This window comes from Equus asinus, chromosome 6, assembly GCF_041296235.1.
Source record: "Equus asinus isolate D_3611 breed Donkey chromosome 6, EquAss-T2T_v2, whole genome shotgun sequence".
NCBI classification, from domain to species: domain Eukaryota; kingdom Metazoa; phylum Chordata; class Mammalia; order Perissodactyla; family Equidae; genus Equus; species Equus asinus.
The window spans coordinates 13,335,843-13,361,533 of record NC_091795.1 but is presented as its reverse complement, the minus strand read 5'-3'; the positions used below and the strand labels follow the sequence as shown (position 1 = coordinate 13,361,533).

The 25,691-nt window shown below is 42.7% G+C and overlaps 1 protein-coding gene across 13 annotated transcripts in view; it reads right to left on the bottom strand.

The window, feature by feature from the left end:
- Nucleotides 1–25,691, bottom strand: part of TBC1D8 (TBC1 domain family member 8) — a 112,907-nt gene that overhangs the window by 53,621 nt on the left and 33,595 nt on the right. For 4 of the 13 annotated variants that reach the window (XR_011503844.1, XM_044772987.2, XM_044772989.2 and 1 more), the window contains exon 2: nt 10,927–11,037. The exons of 2 other annotated variants lie outside the window; for them this stretch is intronic. Coding sequence is in view for 5 of the 11 variants with exons in the window: in XM_044772987.2 (XP_044628922.1) it covers nt 10,927–11,037 (111 nt within the window). In the remaining 6 variants the exon portion in view is untranslated. Of the gene's footprint in view, nt 1–10,881; nt 11,038–19,660; nt 19,874–25,691 lie in introns of those variants that run through there. 7 more of the 13 variants (XR_011503843.1, XM_070511605.1, XM_044772986.2 and 4 more) reach the window with 4 other exon arrangements.

Here is a 25,691-nt window from a genome sequence, read left to right as displayed (position 1 = left end):
ATAGACAGTGTCTAAAAATTGAGAGGAAAAGAAGAACGACCCAATAAAAAAACTAGGCAAATGATAGGAATAGAGTTTCTGAGAATGGCCCTTAAACATGAAAGATGCTCAACTTCCTCATAATAAAAGGAATGCAAATTAAAACTACAGGAAACACCCATGTCTTATCTATCAGGTTGGCAAAAATTCAAAAGTTTAACAAAAGATCTGATGACAAGTCTGGGCACTTTCACCCATTGCTGATTGGAATTTTAAAAAATAATAATACAACACCAATGGATAGGAGGGAATTTAATAATATCTAACAAAACTTTATATTCATTTACCTTTTGACCCAGTAATCCCACTTCTAGGAATCTATCCCAATGACTCAGCAGTAAAAGTACAAAATGAGTTATCTACCAGGTTATTGACTGAGGTGTCATGGTAAAGGGTGAAAGCAACACAAATGTCCATCAGCAGAGGACACAGTGAATAAACTATGGTACTTCTACACAATGAAAGACAAAAACAGGAGGAGGAGGAGAAAGGAAGGGAGGAAGGGGAGGGGGAGGAGGAAGAGGAGGAGGAAAAGGAAGAGGAAGAAGATCTCACCCTCTGATATGGAATGATTCCAAGATACATTAAGTGAAAAAGGCAAAGCACAGAACAGACCGTACGTGACCTTTGCAAAAGAACGGAGGAGGAATATATATGTATATATATAGTATAAATGTTTAGTATTCGTAAACCAAAAGAGTGGAAAGCTAAATCAGAAAAAGAAAGGGGTCCCTATGTGAGAGGGAAGAAAGCAGAGAAGTGGGCAGGACGAAAGCACGCCTTCTCACAAATGTCTTGTTTTACAGATTTTATAGGTTTGATGAATTATGAAAGTGTTCTGCATTTAAAAAAAAATAAGAGAAAAAAGCAATCCTTAATTTAAAAAATAAACAATTGTTTATTGGTTATTAAAATAATTACTGAAATAATTATACAGAGAAAATAACTATTCTAAACAGTATTTTGTCTATATATCCACAGTTAAATATATTCTAAAGCCAAACAGAGCTGCAAAAACTTAAATTTCATTCACTATGTATGACAGATAATAAATAACTGTGAATATTCTTAGAAACCAAGATTTTTGGCAAATAAGAGGAGAAAAACAAATATAAAATCAAAGTTAAGGTATAACTACGCAGTTTTACAGTTGAATTAGAAAGCTAAGTATAAATTCATGATTTATTTTTCCTTTTCATATTTCTTTCACATACTTCTTAGGTCTTACTTACTTGAAGAGCCTTAGAAGCAATGACAACCCATAACAATGAGCAACCCTACACCCCAGACTGTGGTCCCTAAATACCATTCCCCACTAAAAGGAACGAGGGCTCCTTGGAGGAATGGCTGATTCCAGACAGGAGGCAGAAAACGCAGAAGATGAGCATTCACCATCTTGTTGGCCAGAGAGCAAGGAAGCACTCAAAGATGAATGGGGATGAGAAGTCACAGAAGCCACAGGAAAGGGCTCTCTCATGGGCAATTATTCTGAGTATCAGAAAGGACCACAATTAAAGGCCCTGGATATATAAAAACTCCCACCTTATAGTGTTCACCATGTAATCCTTTCAACTTTTCTGTATGTTTGAAAATTTTCATAATAAAGTGTTGGGGGGCGAGCCCAAAGGCATACTGGTTAAGTTTGCATGCTCTGCTTCAGCGTCCTGGGGTTTGTGGGTTCGGATCCCAGGCACAGACCTACATACCACACACCAACATGCATCCCACATACGAAATAGAGGGAGATGGGCACAGATCTTAGCTCAGCAACAATCTTCATCACACATAAACAAAAAAAATGTTGGGAGTGGGGAACATTGACTTTAAAAGATCCTAAAAAGTGAGAGAGAGGGGAAAAAGGAAAAGACAAAGAAAAGAAACCTAAAACAAAAGAAAAAATAAGTCACTTGCCACCTGCAGATAACCAGGGCACCAACTCCTTACAGTAATAGGCAATTAGCAGGCAAAAGTGAGCTTCTCTTCCTACCTCTGCAGAATGTCCCCTGTCTCAAGGTGACCAGACAGGCGTCGTGGAGGAGGTCAAGAGCTCAACCTGACCAGTGAAGGGACTGATCAAACTAGAAAATCACCACTTTATGATAGAGAAAAAATTAATTCGGGCAATGATCATAATGGAAAAAACCACTAGAGAGAGGCTGATGGGGAAGCACCTGACGCCAGCTGGCACCTGAACACATTAACTAAACCAAGCATCACCCAGAACAAGACCCCACAGGATACACACCCCTGGGAGGACGCAGCATAAAGACAAGCAGCACCAATGAAGAGTTCTTAAAAAAAGGTTGAACCTGAACGTAACTGAACCTTTGTAAGTATCTTCCAGTTTTCAGGAAGTATGAAGGACTGAGAAACGAGTTAAATGATACCTTGAGGAAGGAAACTGGAGCACGACAGACATTCTACATCAAGACTGGCCCGATTTCTTTCTCAAGTCAGTGACTTGGGGAAACAAAGCGGGGTGGGGGCTTTCTTGGTTAAAAGAGACATAGGAGACATGACAGCCCAATAAGGGGTGTGGTTCTTGTTGAACACGATTCAAGTGAGATCTAGGAAGGATCCCTGAAGCAAGCAGGAAGCCTGAGTGTGCTCTGAGTACAAGGGGTACCAAAGAATGCCAGTAATGCTATGGGTTCAATGACGCCACTGTAGCAACATAAAGGGCCACAGATTCAGAGAGGTTTACTAAAATATGTAGGGTGGAGTATTTTACTGGCTAGGATTTGCTTTAAAATACATCAGGCAGAGGGGGAAGGCTCAGAGAGTAAGAAATAAGGCAAGGGAGCCAAATCTTGATTCTAATGCACCTGTGATCCTACCATGTCTGTGCAACGGGCTTGAGAACTTCTTCATACTGTCCTCACTACTTTGGGGCATGTTTGAAAATCTTCATAAAAAAATTTAAAACCTCTTCTCTTTTTTTCTTCCTCTGAGGAAGATATGCCCTGAGCTAACAGCTGCTGCCAATCTTCCTCTTTTTGTATGTGAGCCAATGCCACAGCATGGCCACTGACAAACAAGTGGTGTAGGCCCACACCCAGGAACAGGGCCTGGGCTGCCAAAGCAGAGAGTGCCAAACTTAACCACTAGGCCACTGGGGCCGGCCGTAAAAACCCCTTCTTAACAAAAAGGCGTAAACTTGGATAACTGACCTCCACTCATGAGAAATATTCTGTAAAATCAGAAGTGAAAGAAGGGCAAGAAAAGGCGGGGAGAATTTCACCGTCCCTGAACTTCCTTATGCTATTTCCTAAATCAGGATCACTCCCAGCTCCAGGCAACTGGAGACTGAAGGCTCTGGTGTATGTCAGAGAAAAGCCAGACACAGCGAGCCCTGAAGGCAGCCTCTGGACGGGGACGGCTTCAATCATGCCAGCCAGCGCCACCTGAGTGTGAGGACACACCCAGACCAGCACACCGGGGCAGAGGGAGCCCGGGCAGCACAGCGAGCCAGGATGCTCTGCTCTCATCATCTGCCTTCTCTTCCGATCGTGAAGGAATCATTTAACAAAAAAGTCCTTTACCCAAGTCATCTTATTTTGAAACCTATATGCCTCAGTCAGTCTCTCCTCATCTACGAAACTGAAAGAGATGAACTACATGTTTGCTAAGGTCCCCTTCTGTCAGACAAGCCGCGCTCCGTGCAGAGGTTAGGCAACCTGTAAGGTACCAGAGAAAAGTTTGATTCCCAGCTGAAGAACTTTTTTTAAAAAAGTTTTTGTATAGGTCATATTTATTCTGAAGTATGTCAAATAAAAAACAAGTCAGGACTTAGGTAAGGAGAGACTTTATCAGGAGGTCTTACTGCAGGAGGGTGAAAAGGACGACTGCAATAGGGAGAATGCACAGACAAGGGGTCTGCAAGGACCTCCCGGTTTAAAAGCATTTTTTTTTTAATATGACTTTTGACCTCCAAATTTACTAAGTCTAAAGTTAGATTCAGCATTTGCCCGCTTTTCAAATCACTATAAGAAACACCCCTAAGGGAAGAACGCTTTCAGTGAGCTTAATCATTTGCGCATAAGCTAAATTACTCTGTTTAAAACAGTAAGGGCCTGGTGCCGGTAACTCCTAACAGAAAAGAAAGGTCAGCCACGGCACCCTGCAACCACTTCCAAGTGTGGAGCCCAGATGGAAAAACGCCAGCCAGGGCTGTCTAAGGAAATCCCAGCCAAAATCAAGTGTGACAGCTCGCACTGAGTGACCTCAGAGCGTGGACCCAGAGAAGTGCCCGTCGTCCTCCCCCAGGGCTGCCTCCCAGGCTTTCCTTGAAATGAACAGTGAGTTCTGTTCTTGAAAACAGACCTGGCTGGTACTTCCTCTGCTGCCCTGGCACAAAGTTCACCAAGACACTAATCCGATCCACCCTGGAACATTTCCTCCCATAATAAAAGTCTCTCTCCAAAGACAAAGCAAACAGTGATGTGGAACATTAAGAAACTGAAATGCTGGCCATGGTCAAGGGCAGAGATAAGAGCTGACACACGGAAAGAACACCCTGAGAGAACGTTCTGTAAGGACCCATGCCTTGGCCACTGGGGAGGCACCCCTGACGCAAGATGTGGCCCTGGCACGTTCCTAAGCAACCTGCTGCACCTTGCTTCTTCCCTCTCCAACGTCAATAATCATACCTTGCTGAGAGGATCAAATGAGAAGGTAGGGGAGAGAAAGGTTTTTTAAAAACTAGAAAGCATAACTCGTCATTCTCAATTTTTTAAAACATACGCCACATTGTGATTAGCAAAAACGTCACAGCTCCCTTTAATGATCTTTGAAATTTCAAAATCAAGTTTTTTCAAACTCCCACATACCCCCTCGCAAGATGCAGCTATGCCTCTGTCTATCCAGGTGGGCATGTCCCCCCGCCTGCTTGGAGATCTCGGCAGTAAACCAGCGTAAGATGGCATCGTGGCTTCGTCACTCTCACTTGCTACCACTTGGCTCCTTCCCTTTTTCTGTTTCCCTGCTCTCCCTCATTTCACTCAAGACCACGGAGCAGACTTTGCTGGCAACGTGAAAACTCTGCACTTATGCTGCCATAAACAGAATCACAAAACGCCCCGGGCCCTGGAGTCCAAACTCAGATCTGTAAGGACATGAGCATTACTAAAAGGCCATCTGTACAAAGGTTTGATGAGCTTCTCCTAAAGCTTCTGCTCCCTCAGCCATGTCCTTGGCAGGACACCCATCTGGCTGCCTCTCAGCACGGCAATCAGGTCCTCTTTTAGTAATCAGAAAAGACAGCCCACCCCAAATCTCAATCCACATCAAAAGGAGTCAAATTATCACAACACCTGGAACAAGCTAGGCAGACAATCTAGAGGTTCGCAGTTCTTGCCTGGGTTTTTTCTGCTTCCTAAAAACCAAGCAAAGACAACAACTAACTCAATGTTCAGGGCCATGGTAAAGAACAAACTGCGCATGTCGGTAACACAGCAAAAGCATTGAGAATCACCTGCCCACAGGAACATGAAATAATAAATCGATAACTCACAGCCTGGCATGGCCTGGACTTCTCAACTGCAGGACAAGCAGACCAACTGAGACCATCAGATACAAAGAAACAGTGACAAAGTTTCTTTGTTCTTCCAGGGCCCCCAACAGCCCTGACAGATAACCCTCTCGCAGACGCGCCCTGGCCCTCTAATTTCCTCTCCCTTCTCTTTCTTCCCGCCTCTCTTGACCCTGACCAGGAACCGGCTCCTGCAATTCAACCATCCTGTTTCTACACACCATGTCCTTGGTTTGTACTCATGCCCCAATCATTATAGACCTGATTTCATAAAGAAGGCAGACACACAATGGAATATTATTCAGCCTTAAATGGAAGGAAATTCTGACACATGCTACAACATGGATGAACCTTGAGGACATATGCAAAGTGAAGTAAGCCAGTCACAAACGGACAAATAATTAGTATGATTCCACTTACATGACATTCCTAAAGTAGTCAAATTCATAGACAGGAAGGAGAATGGTGGCTTCCAGAGGCGAGGGGATGGAGCAACGGGGAGTTAGCATTTAAAGGGCGCGGGGTTTCAGTTTGTGAAGGTGAGGAATTCTAGAGATGGATGGTGGTAATGGCAGCCCAACACAAATGTATTTAATTGCCACCGAACTATACGCTTAAAAATGGCTAAGATGGAAAATTTTATGTTATGTATATTTTACCACAATGAAAGAAAATTTGTCTTTTAAAGAAAAAAGCAAGACCCCTATTTTGCAAGTTCTTCTGCTGCTCACTGGTCCTGGTAGCTCTTTATTGAGCTCTGGAACCAGGTCCTCACCCAGTCTGGAACATCCACGCCGGCTCCACAGGAAGGGTCCAGGAAGTCTATTTGTGATCACACATACCACCTCCCCTCCCTACGTACAGGAATCTCCACTGCTAGGCCCCTTACCTCCTTTCCCATACTAACCGCCCATTCGCCCACCGCTATTTACTGAGTGCTTCCCACACGCCAGGCTCTGTCCTGGGCACCAGAGGGTCAACAGGAAGCATGACACTGAGAAAACCTTTATTTTCCTTAAGGAGGCAGGGAAAAAAAAAGTGAGATAGCAGTAGTAATAGGTGCTAGAGGGATCCAAGTGCCAGAGTGGAAGAAGCAGGTGGCAGGGTGGCCTCTCTGAGCTCTGAGCTGAATGACAGGCACGCTCCTCTGTCGGCCTCCTCCTAAAGAACTCATAACCACTCTCTCACAGTAGATCTTTCATCCACTGAAGCCAGTGATGTTTATAAGGCCTTGGGAGTCTTTGGTCCGGGTAAGTTAAAAACACAGTAATAACAACAACTTATCTCTCCTTCCAGCCACAGTCACCCAAAGATCTGTGTTGCCAGAAAATATTGTTCACCCATGAAATTATCTAGCTCTCTCTTCCACTTCTGCTTAAAAAGAAACAGAAAGAGAAAACAAAAGTTCTCCTTAAAAGCTCTCCTGTCTCCCCGTACTGCCATGCGAGCAGCCCAAATCAAATGAAGATATAAATCATTCTCGCAGGCCACTCTTCCTGTTCCTGCCCACGTCCTGGTGCCGCCCAGGCCCTTCCGACAGTTCTTGTTTGTGCTTTATCTGAGACTGGAAACCCTGGGCAGGGATCCTTTCTCAGCTCAAGACACAATAAAATATTACATATGGTGAGTCAGGAACAGTGCAAGATGCCCAAGCCAGTCCCAGGAGAGGCCGAAGTATCTAAATCAATACCACACGCCCAAGACACAAATACCCTCACCATTCTCTCTTCCCTAACTCAAGAAAAGCTGCACTGGAAAGAACAATTGCTTACTCAGGGACCTTCTGTGGGCAAGATGACAGAAAAAGTGAAGCATCTGCATACCTCCCACAGGGCAGGTCAAGGCAAAAATCTAGCCAAGTGAAAACTAACAAAAGCAGATCTTGGCTCAACAGAAAGAATGGTCTAGGAATTAAACCTGCTCAGGACAACTACACTAGGAATGGGAGCCAGTGTAAGCTGCTGCAACCTTGATGGCAGGCAATTTGACTACATATATATGTATATATGACATTACGACATATATATATGGCATTATATGACATTATAAAGGTACACCCCTTTGATGCAGCCATTCCTTATTATGTGCTCTTCAAGGGTCCTATCCTCTCTCACTTTCCTAATCCTCATTCCAGCTGTACTGCCATTTCCAGGTTGTTATCTGTAGTCCCCACAGTTCTGGAAAGCTAGGTGGAGAGAGATGGCCCCTCACCCACTAGCCAAGGAGTCCCCAACACAAAGCACGTGTCTGGTACATGGGAGGCCTCAAACATTTCAAATGAAGGGGCTTTGGGAATTGCAAGAGTCCCGAAATATTTAAGTGTACAGACGTTCCTTAAGTTTTTGAAATACTGAAAAATCAGAACCAATTAAGTATGTAATTAAGGACTGGATGAGTAAATCAGGCTACAGTCATAAAGTTGAATGCTGTGTGGCCAATAAGAACTACGTTGTACCGCGGTGGTTTCAGGGTGCTCCAGGAGCCCCGACTGACTGACTGACTGACTACTGGAGACCACCTGGGCTACACCGACTCAGGAACTGAGCAGGAGGCCGCACCCTGCCAACTCCCCAGAAGCCAATCTAGTGAGGGACAAAAATCCAAATATTCCCACCAAAAGGCCCAAATCCAGAGAGAGATCAACTCTTTTGCCTGGGGTGGAGTGAGAAGAGAGAAATTGGGAGAAACAGGAGAAAGGAACAGGGTCCTGCTCCCTTAGATCCCACACCCAGTCAGCAGCACATCTGTTCTCTCCGCTCTGCGCCCAAAACACTAGTTAAAAAGTCACACTTACTACATTAGTGCAAATAACATGATGTTAGTCTGGGATAACGATGTCCAAGCAGGAGCACAAGGAGGAGAAACGGCCCAGCCACCAAGCAAACACTTGACAGCAAACAAGATGAACAGACGAGGACAAGATGCTCAAAAGACAGAGATTCTGTCCCAGAAGAAAACAGAATACTCAAGGAAGAAAAGGAAATGCTTCATGCTCCAAACAATATAATAAAAAACATGAATTCGATAAAACAAGAGCTCGAAGATGAGATGGTAGAATAACAGAGAGGAAAAAGGAGATTACGGACCCAAGAAAATGAACAGAGGATCAAAACAACATGACAACAAAATCAGTCAACAAATTAAAGCAACAAAGCATGAAATGCACTGCCGAAAACAGAATTATTAACTTAGAGAAAAGGGTTATGAACAGCATGGAGAGGGCAGATGAAAAGACAGATAAAGAAAAACAGGTAGAAATGAAAAGCAGACAACACTTATCCTACATAAAGTGTCCCTCAAGCGGAGAATCCAAAAATAAAACATAAAATGTATTTTAAAAAACATAACACATACATAGAATGATATAAGGAAATTTCCTGAAATGATTAAAGAAGTCAACCTGCACACTGAAAGAGCACATCAGGCTCCAGCGGAATTTAACAAGGTGCCCAAGGCAATAACGGATGATAACCAAGCTACTGAAGTTACTAAACTCAGACGATAAAGACTTTTATGCACAAAAAGCACACCACCCACAAAGGAGAAAACAAGTATCAGGCCAGCTGAGATTTCTCCCATGGCCACACTAAATACTGAAAGACCCTGAGAGATGGCCACCAAGCTCGAGCATATGGCCAGAGACCATTATACCCAGCCAAGGTGTCATTCAAGTCCAAATGCGAACATTACTGGGGGAAGAAAACAGAAATCTAGCCAATTAAGAGATGAGCCAAAATAGAATATTCTGTACTGGGAAAGACACACCTGAGTAGAAGCATTAAATCAATTTAAACAGAGAGCCGAGCCAAACAATGAGGGAAAGCATGGTTACAGGACAGACTGGAATTACAATGTAAAATTAATGAAACTTTTTTAAACAACAGATTGGGGAAGCAGAGGTTACAGTAAATCACAGTCATCTTTGCCCTTTAGGATGGGGAGTCAATGCACATTGTCAGAGCTGAAACATTGTTTTAAAAAGCCACAATTCTAACCTTGTAAAGCTTTCAAAAATCTCTTCCCTTAACCTTAAATGAACCCTTTAGAAAAGAAGCTCAGTCAGCTCCATCATGTTCAAGAAACATTTGAAGTTTAACATTTCTTTGGTTTCACTTCAGCTTCTCTTATTGAAACCAAGTAAAATCTTAATACTTTTATTACAAAATAGCATTGTCAGACCAGTCGCGTTTTCAGAGAAGCACCTCTCTCCATCTTCATAACTATCCCTGTATCTGTCTACACGCCTTGTAAAGCTGCCTGGGATGATGTAAATCCAGTGTGACTACAGGTCACCTTGGGTGGTGAGGAAATGGGGCAAGAGAGATTTTACCCTTCGTACTTTTCAACGTTAATTGATTTCTTTATATTGAGCATACATCATTTTTATCATTTTATGCAAATACAGAATGATTTATCTTAATTAAACAAAATGGACTGGAAGAAAACATGCCAAGATCTTAACAGTGGTTAGTACCATATGGTAGATGGGGATGACAGCTTTCTTCTTTGTACTTTTCTGTATTTGTCCAGGAAAAAAATAACCCAATGTGGCTAAAGAATGTGAGGTGAGGTTGGAAATTTATGGTAGCAAGAAAACACAAAACTAAAACCCTCCATGCACATACGCATCTATGCAGAGCGAAGATGATTAGCTCTGGATAAAGGTTTACAGACCATTTCTTCTTCCTTCTCTCTTATCTATTGTTTAATTTCCGGAAGGGGAACATTTATTACTCGTGGATTAAAAAGACATATCTCGGTTCTGTTTTAAAGAAGCGCTCTAGGAGGTAACGCTCCCCTGCCCCAGAAGTGCCCAAGGTGAGGGAGAGTATTGGATGGTGCCCGTGGGAGGAACTGAAGCAGAGATGGGGAGGATGAGAATGTGACTCCACACTCCCTTAGGGCCCCAGTCCAGTGATTCTCTCGGGGCAAACATGGAGCAAGGAGGTAAGGACTGCCCTAAGACAGGCAGAGCCCTCAGACATCGCCACTGCACCATGACAATACGCATACACACCCAGGAACATGGTTGTTATGACAGAAACAAAACGAAGAAGAAATTGGCTCAATTCACACTCAACAATATACAGCACCTGGAACAACACACCACTCCAAAGCCGGGCATGCCCAAGCTAAGTTGTCCAAGCTGTAGCCTTTATGTGCTTTTGATGGTTAAAAAAAAAAGAAAAAGAAAAGAGCTCATAAAAGCAGATGAGGTTCTAAAAGGAGTTACCTTCAAGCTTCACCAACATGCAGATACTCAGCATGCTTAGACCTTAGGTTTGGAAGATTCCAACTGGAACAAAACTCACCAGTGGCTATGGCCCAGTACACGTCTGATCCACTCAGTAACTCACCACATGCTATGGGAGAATAAACCTGGGACCCAGGAACTTGAAGCAGAATTCGAAATGGAGCGACCCGTGCATTGGAATCCAGCACTGCATCCAGAGCACCTACCAGGCGACCTTCAAAAGAAAAGAGAAGAAAATGCACCTCTGAGCACAGGCACTGATCGAGCCAAGCAGCCCATGGTGCTGCCCACTCCTCATGCACGAGGCAGCATGGTCTGTGTCTGGACTCGACGGCAGTGGTTTCAAGCCTCGGGTCCACTTCTTCTGCTCACTGCAAGAGAGCCCGAGCTCCCTGAGGCCCAGGGCCTGGCGGCTTATACCCATTTCCCGGCATTTGGAACAAGGCCTGGAGTTTACCAATAAGTGAACAATGGGCCCTGGACAAGTCACCTAACCTAACTGTCTACATTCCTTGGTGTCTCAATACAGGAGGTAACACAACCCAGTAAATGAGAGCTGGAGATCTAGAGTCAGAAAGCCTGACTTGAATCCTGGCTCCACCACTTTCAAGCTGTGTGACGTTGGGCAAGCTATTTAACTTCTCTGTGCCCTAGTTTCCTCATGTGTAAAGTGGAATAATCACATTATACCTACCTCACAGCATGATTGTAAGAATTAAATGAGTTAATATATTCAACAAGCAAAGTGCTTACACTCTTGCCTGGCTGTAAGAGGTACTATCTAAGTGTTGCCCGTCATTATTATTATTTTATCATCTCAAAGGTGGGAGAATAATCCCTGCCTACTCCAGGAGGGTACCGTGAGAAGCAAATAAGAAAATATATCAAAGCCCTTCACAGACCATAAAGCAAACAACGTAAATGTTTATCACTCTGCTGTAATGAATAACATCGTGAATCAATGGTAGGGGAAAAAACAAACCCAGGAGGATCTGCTCCTCCCTGATCTTCCATTGCCCAGGAATCAAGATGGCTGAGAGGATTAAGCCCCTCACCTCACTTTAGGCATAATTCTTAAGTTAACAGGCCCTGAGTAAGGCTCACAGGTGCCTGAGCAACTAATATGTCTATTTTTGTGTTTTTTAACCACCTCAAACATAAAGAGAAGTTGAATCATTAGGGCGTAAGTTACTGAGTAACACCTCATCATGCCCAGATACTGCAGTGTACATTTGTACAAACAAGGCCATCCTCCTGTATAACTACAGTACAACCACCAAATACAGAAACTGATACGTTCCTACCACCTAATCCTCAGATCCCATTCAAATGTTACCTATTTCCCAACCATGTCCTTTTGCTACAACAGATCCAGTTTAGAATCACGCATTGCATTTAGCTGTCATGACTCTTGTTTGTGCGAGTCTAGAGAAGTTTCTGTCTTTCTTTGACTTTTATGACCTTGACACTTTTGAAGATTCCAGGCCAATTTTTCTGTAGAAAGTCCCATAGTTTGGGTTCATCCGATGTTTCATCATAATTACATCACAATTTAATTCAGGTTATAAATGCTTGGCAAGAATCACAGAAGTGATGTTATATCCTTTTCATCACGTCCCATCAGGTGGCAGACGATTTCCATTTGTCCCATTACTGGTAATGTTCCCTTTGATCACTCGATTAAGACAGTATTTGCGAAGCTTCTACACTGTAAAGTTACTCCTTTTTCCCTTTGTAATTAACAAGTATTCTGTAGAGAGGTACTTTGAAACCATGTAAATTTCCTGTTCCTCATCAAATTTTGAATTTATTCATTTATTTATCAGGATGGTTTCATATTTTCCTAGTTTATTCAACGGGTTATAATCCATTATTATCATTATTTTGATGCTCAAAGTGTCTCAGATTTAGCCAGTGGGAGTCACTTCAAGCTGGCTTCTGTGTCCTTTGGACGTGTCCCCATCATTCTTTGTAGTTTCTGGCATAATAAAATAATCCCAGTTCACCTTGTACTTTTCGTGCTCCAGCCCTGGAATCAGCCATTTCTCCAAGGACCTCTGGTTCCTTGAGTGAGGAATGGTACCGAAAAGCCAGGATCTGGGAGCCAGGTGTGCTCATTGCGAATGGGGTGCCTGTTTCCAGAACCTCTCAGTGGACAGAGCCAGGAACTACTGTCTGTACGTGTGTGTGTGTGTGTGTGTGTGTGTGTATGCTTATATATGTGTTTACATATTCATACACACATGCATATACATATTCAGTGACACATTATGTACTTTTATTTTTATATGTATCCACATATATAAAAACTGAGTTCACACCAATACTTCCAGTTGTGATCCAATACCACAGTGTTCATTCTAGTTTCTCTCCATATTTGAAACTCCATTCTCCAATACTGAGAAACCTGGCTTCCATTATTTTTAATATATTTACTTATCTGACCAATCCTACTGTTGTTGCCACTGTCCCCTCCCTGGCAGATGCCCTCCTCACCCTATCCAGCTCCAACTGTCCATATACCCACCCCTAGAGTCACCTTGATCTGTCCCACTTAATGGCTTTAGCGGAAGAAGGAGGAAGGGGTGCACAAGCTTTTATAGCAATTATCCTTAGGCTGCTCAGAAGTTTTGCCTCCTTACTGGTTTGCTCCTGAGTTATAGATAATCGAGGGGGCCTGAAAGGTGACTGCTAGATAAAGGGGGTTGCTACTTTAATACAGAATCTGAGGAGCAGCTCCTAAGCTTCTCTGATTAAAAACATTGGGTTAGGGGCCAGCCCAGTGGCGTAGAGGTTAAGTTCACGCACTCCACTTCAGTGCCCAGGGTTTGCGGTTCGGATCCCAGGTGCAGACTTATACACTGCTCATCAAGCCATGCTGTGGTGGCATCGAACATTCAGAAGTAGAGGAGGATTGGCACAGATGTTAGCTCAGGGCTGATCTTTCTCAGCAAAAAGAGGGAGACTGGCAAGAGATGTTAGCTCAGGACCACTACTCATCAAAAAAAGAAAAGAATACGCTTGCCTCTCATAGATGGGGGCTGACAGGGAAGCTGATGGAAATTAGAAAAGGGGTAAAAATTCCCACTCATCCCACACACATACACTGGGCAGTTCCACCAAAATTAAGAGACCTGTTGTAGAATCCTTATCTAGTTCGGTAAAAAGAAAAACCTGAGCAACAAAAGAAGGCAGGCGGAAGGTGTAGGAAACTTAGAAAAGCCACTACACAGACCCTTTAACTGGTGGGAAGGTGAGGAGGGCAGCAATTAAAAGTGACAAGGTGACGTCTAGTTTCAGCTCCAACATGTAAAGTCATTAGAAGTCATCTCTCTCAAATTAACAACATGAAAAAGCTGAACAAAGTGAAAAATCATTGACTTTTCCTGGACCCATCAGAGAACAAAGGTCACAGGTTAAACCATAATCCTGAAATCCGGAGAAAAGGGGAGAATCCAGAGTCACAGCCACAATGTGCTCACCCAGAGCAGAAGCCACTGGAGCCATAACTGGTAGGAGCACTTATACGGTGATTTTGACAAAATGTTGGGGGTTGAGTGTGGACTAGCATGAAAGTAAAAACCTCCTGACAGCCACATTCTTAAGGGGCCCCTAAACTTGCATAGGTTTTACCACCAGGAACCATGCTAGGTTCTCACTATGAAGAACCAAGAAAGATCCCCTCAAGGCTCCCCCAGGGGAAGGGAGGAGTCCTGGCTTGTGCAATAGGCTCAGAGCATTGCCCATAACAAAGGCCTGCTCTCCAGGGGAAAAGACTTTCCCAGAGCCTTATCTCAGCTGGGGGAAGGGCACTTCTCTGACTCCAACCCCCTCTAGCCTTCCTGTCTCACCTAAGTGGGTGGGGATGTGGGCAGCTAAGAAACACTATAAAGGGAACAGCCCAGAGACACAAGGCCCATCAAAGATTGAGATTCACTGATGAGACTGTAGGACGCTTCCCCTCCCCCATACTTTACCACCATATCAACAGGCTCCCGAAGAATGACAGCGGAGGACAGTTGAAAGAACTGCCAGACTCAGACTCCATCTGAGGAGGAGGAGTTCCTAAAGAAGCCGAAAGACAAAGGGGGCACCAAAATAAGGACACCTGAGGAATCTGAAACCTCTGGCACCTGCAGCCACAGCAAACATTAAACATGGCCCATGGCCCAGTCAGAACAACACAAAACTCACACTAACGTACTTTTCTTCAGTTCTTATTACCTGATACCTCATGTCTGGCTTTCAACAAAGAAATCACAAAAAATGTTGAAAGGCAAGAAAAAACCATAGTCTGAAGAGACAAAGCTAGAATCAAAATGAGCCTCATAGATGGCACAAATTTTAGAATTATCAGACAGGGAGTTTAAAATAACTATGATTAATAGGTTAGGTTTCCAGTGAAAAAGTTAAACAATATGTAAGAACAGATGGGTAATATAAGTAGAAAGATGGAAACTCTAAAAACTAGTAAAAGGGCCAGCTCCATAGCCAAGTGGTTAAGTTCGCACGCTCCGCTTCGGCGGCCCAGGGTTTTGCTGGTTCAGATCCTGGGCACAGACATGGCACCGCTCATCAGGCCACGCTGAGGTGACATCCCACATGCCACAACTAGAAGGACCCACAACTAAGATATACAATTATCTACTGGGGGGATTTGGGGGAAAAAAGCAGAAAAGGAAAAAAAAACTAATAAAAAAGAAATGCTAGAAATAAGAAATGCACTAACACAAATGAAGAGCGCATTTGGTGGCCTCATCGGTAGACTGGACACAGCCAAGCTGAGCTTGAAGATAGGTCAATAGAAATCTCCCAACTGAATACAAAGAGAAAAAAAGAATGAACAAAAGAAAAAAGAACATCTAAGAACTGCGGAACAATTTGCAAAGATGTAAGATATACACAATTGGAATACCAAAAGGAGAAGAAAGAGTGAACAATTATTTGAAGTCATAGTGGCTGAGGATTTCCCAGAATTAATCACAGACACCAAACCACAGACACAGGAAGCTCAGAGAACATCGAGCAGGTTAAATACCAAAAAACATACATGGAGGCACATCATATTTAAAATGGAGAAACAAAGGACAAAGGGAAAATCTTGAAAGACATCAGAGGAAAAAACAGCTTACCTATAGAAGATAAGAATTACAGCAGATTTTCTTGTTAGAAACCATACAAGCAAGAAGGTGGAATGAAATATTTAAAATGTTCAAAGAAAAAAACACCTGAGGAATTCTATATCCACTGAAATTATTCTTTAAAAGTAAAGGAGAAATGTTCATTGCAGCATTATTTACAATAGCCAGGACGTGGAAGCAACTTAAGTGCCCATGAACTGATGACTGGATAAAGAAGATATGGCATATATATATATACAATGGAATACTACTCAGCCGTAAAAAGAATCAAATCGTCCCATTCACACCGGCATGGATGGACCTTGAGGGAATTATGTTAAGTAAAATAAGCCAGAGAGAGAAGGCCAATCTCTATATGACTCCACTCATATGAGGAATTTAAACATGTAGACAAAGAGAACAGATTAGTGGCTACCAGGGGAAAGGTGGGGTGGGGGGTGGGCACAAAGGGTGAAGGGGTGCACCTACAACACGACTGACAGACAATAAGGTACAACTGAAATTTCACAAGATTGTAACCTATCATTATCTTGATAAAAATTTAATTTAAAAATAAAAAAGGAAAGGAGCAATAAAGACTTTCTTAGACCAAAAAAAAAAAAACCTGACAGAATTCATTTCCAGTAGACCTAACCAGGAATAAATGTTAAAAGAAGTTCTTCAGAGAGAAAGAAAAATGATATATGTCAGAACTCAGATCTACATAAAGAAAGCAAGTGGTATGGTGGAGAAGAAATAAATGAAAATAAATAAAATCTTCTATTTTTCTTATTCTTAACTGATCTAAAAGATAAATGCTTAAAGCAATAATAGTAAAAATGCATTGGGTGATTACAGCACACAGAAGTGAAGTGAACGAGAGCAATGTCATAAAGGCTGGGAGGGAGGGCTTGAAAACACTGTTATAAGATACCTCACTTCATGTGAAGCAGTACAGTGTTATTTGAAGGTGGACTTAGATTAGTTTAAAACATATATTGCAAACTCTAGAGCAACTACTACAAATTTTTTTTTAAAGAAGTAAAGTATCCTAAGAGGAGAGAAGACGGAATCACAAAATATTCAATTAAAACTACAAAAGGTATTAAAAAAGAAGTTAAAAGAAAAACAAACGAAATGAATAGAAAATAGTATGGCAGACAGTAATCCAACTGTACTAATAATCACTTTAAATGTGAATGATCTAAATACACTAACTAAAAGACCAAGATTTCAGAGTAGATTAAAAAAAAACAGTCAAGTTGGATGCTGTTCACAAGAAACCCACTTTCAGCAAACTGGAATCAAGAACTTCTTTAGCTTGGGGCCGGCCCTGTGGCCGAGTGGTTAAGTCCGCGGGCTCTGCTTCAGCGGCCCAGGGTTCGGATCCTGGGCACGGACATGGCACCGCTCATTAGGCCATGTTGAGGCAGCGTCCCACATGCCACAACTAGAAGGACCCACAACTAAAATATACAACAATGTACTGGGGGGATTTGGGGAGAAAAAGAGGAAAAAAGAAAAAAAAAAGATTGGCCACAATTGTTAGCTCAGGTGCCAATCTTTAAAAAAAAAAAAAAGAACTTCTTTAGCTTGATAAAGAACATCTACAAAAAACCTACAGATAACATCATACCTAATGGTGAGAAACTAGATACTTTCCAGCTAAGATGAGGAACAATGCCGAGAACTCAAAATTATATGGAACTCCTAGCTAGTACAATGAGGCAAGAAGACGAAACAAACAGTATACAGATAAGGAAGGAAAAAACAAAAGTGTCTTTGTTCACAGATGACATGCTTGTTGTCTTTGCAGAAAAATCCCAAAGAATCAACAACAACGAAAAAACTTACGGAACTAATAAGTAAGTATGGCAAGGTTGCAGGACATAACATTAATATGACAACTGCTTTCCTATATACCAGCAAAGAACAATTAGAACTTGGAAAAAAATTTTTAAATATCACTGATAATAGCAAATGGTATTTTTATTAGGTAGAAATCTAACAAATATGCATAGGATCTATATACAGAAAACCACAAAATTCTGATTAAAGAAATCAAAGAAGATCTAAATAAAGAGATATTCCATGTTCATGGATTGGAAGATTCAATACTATTAAGACGCCAGTTCATCCCACTTTGATCTACAGATTTAACGCAGTCCCAATAAACATCCCAGCAAGCTACTTTGTAGATACTGACAAACTGATTTCAAGGTTTATATAAAAAGGTAATGACCTACAAGAGCCAACACAATACTGAAGAAGAACAGAGTCAGAGGACTCACACTACACAATTTCGAGACTTACTACAAAGCTACAGTAATCAAGACAGTATAGTATTGGCAGTAGGATAATGGGTCAATGGAACATAACAGAGAGCCAGAAACAGACCCACACAAATACAGTCAACTGATCTTTGACAAAGGAACAAAGGTAATTCAACAGAGAAGGACAGTCTTTTCAATAAACGGGTCTGGAACAATTGACATCCGTATGTAAAAAAATGAATCTAAGACAGAGACCTTACACCTTTCACAAAAATTGACTCAAAATGGATCACAGACCTAAACGTAAAATGCAAAACTATAAAACTCATAGAAGAGGGGCTGGCCCGGTGGCACATCAGTTAAGTGCGCACGTTCCGCTTCGGTGGCCCAGAGTTCACCAGTTCGGATGCTGGGTGCAGACATGGCACCGCTTGGCAAGCCATGCTGTGGTAGGCATCCCACATATAAAGTAGAGGAAGATGGGCACAGATGTTAGCTCAGGGCCAGCCTTCCTCAGCCAAAAGAGGAGGAGTAGTGACAGATGTTAGCTCAGGGCTAATCTTCCTCAATAAAATCAATCAATCAATCAATCAATCAATCAATCAAACTGTTCTAAAAAATAAAGTTTACTTTTAAAAAAAAGTGACAAGGAGAGTCAGGCCAGTCAGTGTCCACCTGCAGACACGGGGAATGGGGGGAGCCCACGTCTGTGCAAATGCAAACTGCTCCTGCAGGAACCCAAGGAGGGAGCAGGGGCACTTAATCAGAAGTAAGCCAAAACACTCAAGGTGGAGCCAACCAAAGCACAAAGACAAAAGAACCAGAGGAAGACAACGGGCCAAGACCACAGAGAAGATGCAAGATGGGAAGGCAGGGCAGCGAGAGATCTCAGCAGGAAAACCAAAATGAGAAAAAAAAATTCAGGAAGAAAAAATAATTCTTACATTTCTGTTGAATGGGCAAAGGAAAAAGATTAGCATGGCAAAGAAATCCTTTACAGCTACTAGAAAATAGGGTAAGATGTCTGCAAATGTCAAATGTGTCAAAGACAAAATATATGCAAATAAGTAAAGCAAATACATGGCAAAGTATTAACGCATGGCTCCCAACAACAGGGTAACAGCCCTATTTATTCTGTCCTTTCATAAGAAAGCTAAAGATAACTCGTATGGATGTCTTCTAGGTAACATTTATTAGCCAGGCTCATTAAAAAATAAATACTGAAGTGGTACACACTGTGCCTGTTTTCTCATTACACCTCACCACCACCTGTGGAGAGAAGGGCGAAGCGGCTGAGGCTCTGAGCAGTGAGGCTGACATCCAACACCCCCAGCTCCCGCTGCACAGCCGGCAGGCTCTTCCCCCGCTCCAGGACGGCAGAAAGTCAGGGGAACAGCCATTTTCAGAAATGCTCCATCACCCACAAACCTCCACCTCTATCTACCTTGAGACTGACTTTTCTCTCACAAGCCCAAACCGGCAAAGTCGTCCCTAAATCTCCAGGAACAAACGCCCTGGAGCGCGGGGCCGCTTGCAGGGAGCATTCGCTTCTCCTTCTGCAGCAGCTCCATATGGCTTGTCTGGCGCTGCAGGAAAACCTCCCGGCATCTCAGTGAGCACAACACTCCTATTTTTAGGCCATTAGAAGAACAACTCTGGCTCACATAGATGTCGAGTGACACGGTTTATAATTAGGGCCCAAAGAGGGGCCGACAAGTAATTTGCTTCTAATTGATAATGCTGTACTTTTTTCATTCCGGCTGGATTTCAGGCACATGGACAGTACCAAGTTTAAGATGAAATGACAGCTACTGACGTGGAATAAACAAGGACACTCGCAGAAGCCTTCCCCTGCCTCCTGGTTTTTACTGCCTCTCTGTTGGGTCTGGTACTTACCACAGGGAGCAGTGACAAAGTGCTCTGCTCTTCCCAGTAACAGCACTGAAGCATCATAAAACGCATTTTAAAAAAACAGTAACACCCATCCCCCATGAAAAGCATTTTAATGAAAGTCAGAAAACTTAAAAAGTCTTTTTCTCTCCCTGCACTAAAGAAAGCAGGTCTTCCTAATGGCTTTGGGCTTAGAAATAATATACCCAAGCAGCTCCATGACCAACAATTCTATTCCTCCAGTAAAGAGCTCCTCCTCGTTGTAACAAGCCATCAACGTGACAGCACATTCGGTCCAGAGCCCTGTCTTCACGTTAGAGCTGTCTGGTTTGGCTGTCGTCACTGTATTGGAGGCTCAGGGGAAAAAGCAAAGAAAGAACCAGAGAAAGGGAAAACACTTTTATTTGTGAAAAGTAACAACAGAAAAGGATCACATGAAGTCCTTTGTACTGACTATCAATGAGAAGATAAATGTGGGGGATATTTACACTCTCAACATGACGGCCCTCCTACTCAAAGTAAAATTCATAATCCAAATTACTAAACTTCGAGTTTTTTTGCAAAGCACTTTATATAATTCAATATACCTTTTAGTGTGAATCCCTTTTGATTCCCAGAAATCTCCACTAAACCAAGACATGACGATGTTATTTTCAGAGAATGCAGCAGATTGGTGGGCAAACCCTCAGGGAACCCAAATCACGCGGGAAGCTCTGGCGCCGGCCAACTGCTGAGCTCATCCCCGCAACCAAACGGATAACACAGGCAGCCACACACCCATCACCGTGACGGATGAGCCTGCAAAGCCACAACACGGGTTCGTGATAGAGCAAACGTCCAGGGAGGAGAGTTTCAAGGGCATCGCAAAGAAGGGATTCTGGCCCTGGTTCAGGAGAAGAGGACAGGCAGCCACCAGGCCCTCACCTGCACGCGGTGTCCCAGATATGTAGGAACAAGGACAGCCACACAATGACCCTTTGCTTCTCAGAAAACCAAGAGGATGGCAGGTGTGGCTGCTAGCTTTGATCAACCAAAGGAGTTAGACTACCAGACTGATGGTCCTGTTCACACTAGAATAAAAGGAGACAGAATTTTTTTTGTTTCCACTCAAAAACTGTGACCATTCTTTATTGGGTACAGTTTCAGTTTTCCAAGATGAAAACGGTCTTGAAGATGGACAGCGGCGATGGCTGCACAACAATGTGAATGTACTTAATCCCACTGAACTAACTATACACTCAAAAACAGTTAAGATAGTCAATTTTATGTTATGTGTATTTTACAATTTTTTTTAAAAAAACTGAAAATTCTAATGGTCAGAAATTTCCACAGTTGGGCTCCTAAATACAAAAATAACTTTTCCTAACTCCATTCCCCAAGTGACGAATCATAAATGTATCTGAAGATGAACATGCTCTGGGTCCACACTGCTGAACCCTGACATGTTCTCCTAGTCACTCCATAAGTAACCCTTGGATGGGGACCAAGCCGTCTGCTTTGACTCAGACAAAGTGTGTGGATCCTGTCATAGCGAACCTCCAAGCAGGGTGACATATGCTCAAAATGCATGACAGCAAGAATCTTGCACTGAAACACCATCATGGCTACCAGTTCCAAACACGGTGACTGCCCTGCCCTAGAGAAACGTGCTGCTGTGAATATAATGAAGGCTGTTCTGAAAATTCCCTGGCATTTCCATCCACTTGGCAGTCCGTTTACCTCGTCTTCTGGCATGATAATCACGCAGAGCAATTAGATTTATATTCCTGTATAGCAGGGATGATTCAAGGCTATAAAATGGAAAGCAAGGAACACAGTGGGAGAAAGAAAACCAAGACTCAACAAAGGGCTTGGGTTTAAGATCTGATACAGACTTCAAATGACGCGCCTGCTGCCAGGGGCATCTGGGGTGGACAGGGATGGATACCAGCTCCGCCTCCCCTACCAAGCCCAGCACAATCTGGAGTTGCCCACAGCTCTTCCCCGGACACTGACATGCCTCCTCAGCCTGTCTCAAAGGCTACGAAATGGGACCAACCACTCCAACACTGCCTGCTCACCATCCTGATGGTTGCACCCTGTGCTAATCCACCCTTCCCATTCATTTGGCTCTTTCCAGATAGCTGTCACTCTTTTTTTTTTTTTGACATAAAAAAGCTGTACAGAATTATTGTATACAATTTGATGAGTCTGAAGATAAGTATACATCCATGAAACCATCACCACAATCTATGCCATAACATGTCCATTGCCTCCAAGTTTCCTCCTATCCTCTTATATATTATTACTAATATATATATATATATATATATACTGTTGTGAGAAGAACATTTAACATAAGATCTATCCTTTTAGCAAATGTTTAAGTATACATTACAATATTGTTAACTATAGGCACTATATGCTGCACAGTAGATCTCTAGGATGTAGGCATCTTGTGTAACCAAAACTTTGTGCCCGTTGACTAACACCTCCTCATTTTCCCCTCTCCCCCAGCCCCTGGCAACCACCATTCCATTCTCTTCTTCTCTGAGTTTGACTATTTTAGATTCATCATATAAGTGGTATCATGTAGTTTTTGTCCTGTGACTGGCTTATTTCACTTAGCATAATGTCCTCAACGTTCATCCACGTTGTCGCAAGCAGGATTTCCTTCTTTTTTAAGACACTGTCACCCATTTTAATCCCAAACCTTCCTCCTTTAAATTCCAGTAACCCCTAATCCATGAAGACTAGAACCATCCTTAATCCATGAAGCCTAGAAAAACATGTCACAAAATTACCTTTTACTGACCCTGTGCCATCACATAGAACAGCAGACCCTGTACTCCTTTGTCAGCTTCTGCTCCTTCAAAGGAACCAAAATCCTTTGGCAAAACATTTCTGATCTCTCAATTTTGTTGAGAAACTATCTGCCTTGGGTCAAGTACTTTAACAGCCTGGTACCTGGACTGAAACTGTGGACTTCTCCTTTGAGGGGGAATAATGACCACTCTGACGTCCCATTTTTAGCAAGCCCAGCAGGCATTACCTGTACTCCCAAAATCACATTAAGAGAACCAGTTATAAAAAATATCTTTTTCAAAAATCTTCCCTAAAAAAATAAGGTCTAGTCTCAATTTGTCCCCCTAAAGCAATCTTTTTCTTCTTAATCACCAAATGAATACAGTTTGTTATAGAGATCTGGGGAAATATATAAAAGCACAAAGAAGAAAATTAACTTATCTCACACCTTGCCACTTTTCTAACTAGTCACAGATTTAGACTATTCAGTTCCCACATTAGGGATATTGAGGATTAGAAGTAAAAAACAAGCCTGAACGTGAAATACAAAAAATTCTCCCTTCGCGCTCAGAGAGAGTTGCAAAAAAGCTGTTAAACTTGTTCAACAAGACTCAGTCGTGGTGCACAAACCAGTTTACCAGCCAAACTTAATCAGAAAGGCAGCCTGCTGCCTGACAGCGGCTTATGCTGTTACAGTCACAATTCTACCTCCACCTTGCAAACCACACTTTTGTGTAATGGCCCTGTACATAATTAAAGGCAGGAAATGGAGCTTGGAGGCATTCGAGGATCACAGAAAAATAAATAAACAAGTAAAGCAATAGTGCCTCCTTTGCAAAATGGAAATCAATAAGAGAGTCAAAAGGGTCAGTGAAGCCAGACATTTCCATAAGCTCAAGTTCAAAACAAAAGACAGTGCTCCAGTGGACTCCAGCTCCTCACATGGAAAGAGCGCCCCGGGGAGCCTAACACTGCAAACAGGAGTCTTAAAAAGGAAGGAGTCTATCTGTTTCATCAGACTTACCAAGCAACATGCATTTCAATACAGCAGCTCATGTGCAATTTTTAAAACACACTTTTCCTGAACACCTACTATGTGCCAGGCACACTTAAGTCTGATTAATCCTTCCCCAAAGGGAAAGCATTGTCAGCATTTGTAAACTGCAGCCAGCGAGGCCTCAGTGGGTTCCATTCATCTTGAAAGTGCACAGGTATACCAAAAGAGGTCCAGCTCAGCGCATCAGTGTTTAACAACTGTTGACAATATCCTTTCCGACCTCTGCAATAAAGTCATACTTACTTCTGACTTTCACTTCGACACTTCTGTCTCTGACAACAACAGAGTCTTTGCGGGCATCGAATTATACCTAATTTGCTACAACTAAATTGTTAGATGGTCACCATCTTCAGATGCATTCTTACTTTAAGTACATGTTTAAAGGGAAACAAGGCTAAGGGCAGGGATCCTTTATCAGTTCCCAACACCTGGTGTACCTGGCTCCTGGTGTGCCCTTAATCAATATTTGCTTAATGAATCCTCCAAATTAAAAATAAAAATCAAAGAACACAGTTCTTTAAGCTCACTTAAAGGAAACTGCTTTTCCATATGCTACAAGTAACTAGAGCTCTGTTCACTGTGGATTCTGATCTTGAAATCCGATTACTCAAAGTCTGCCATCTGTCACTCCCTTTCAGCGACTTGCAACATCTCAACAGTTGCATGGTTCTGTTACAGAACTCCGCTAATCTTATCTCAGACTGGGCAGAAGGTAAACTAACTAAATTTATCTGAGGGATTAAATAGATTTTCTCATTGTTTTCCTTTTGTTTTGTTGTTAGAAGGAAGAGAGCCCACAGCACAGAAGTCTCAGCCTGGACTAAATGCGTACTCTGAGATGCTGGGCCTTCCCTTCTGTAGGGTCATACAGACGGGAATTTAACCATTAATTTAGGAAAGGAGAAAAAGTAGGAGTGAGCAGGGCAAGCTGGGGGGTAAGGAGAACACACTTCCTCCGCAAGAACAGGTGTTCCATCCCACAGACATAAGAAAGTGAATTAAGTTATTCCCATGGCCCAGGGTCTGCCTTCCCCATAAGGTGCCATTATTGCAGACCTGGGCTGTAACAAGCTGACGGTCAAATGCCTCTCAGGCTTCACAAGAAGCCTTGTGCCAGGGCTCAGCCATGGACAGGTTCCCACAGGGTCCAAGGCAGAATCAGGGAAGAAAGGGAGCGAGGATAAAATGACAACTTGCCCCTGTCACTAAGGCCATCACACATTATGGAGAAGGGTCACCTGACCCATCCTTAGAAAATCTTTCTGAACCCAAGATGCATATCCATAGGCAGAGAACCTGTAGGGAAAAGCAAACTTGGAGCAGTAATTAGAAAAAAATCAAATAAAATTAAAATTTAATCAGATGGAATGGAGAAGCCTTAGCAACAGCAATTTACTTCCTCAGACTCACAGACGTCTCTTTACTACAGGGAGTTTTCCACTGGGAATTCTGATCTCAAAATCTGACTGTTCAAAGCCTTCCATTTAGGAAAAGTCGTTGCAGCCTTCAGGACTCCAGGTCCCCGTGACAAGCCAGTGCAGAGCACTTGTTGGCAAAATGCTCTGACAGTTACTCTGCAGATGTGGGCCCAGCGGTAACAATGGAACCAGGCCATCTCAGGACCTAGCTCTTTTGTTCAGAGCACTTTTGTGCCGGAGAGGCTGGCCACCAGTAGAAGCCAGCCAAGTCCTCACCATGTAAGGCTGACAACACAAGAGGATCCCAAAAGAGAGGCAACTTTCAG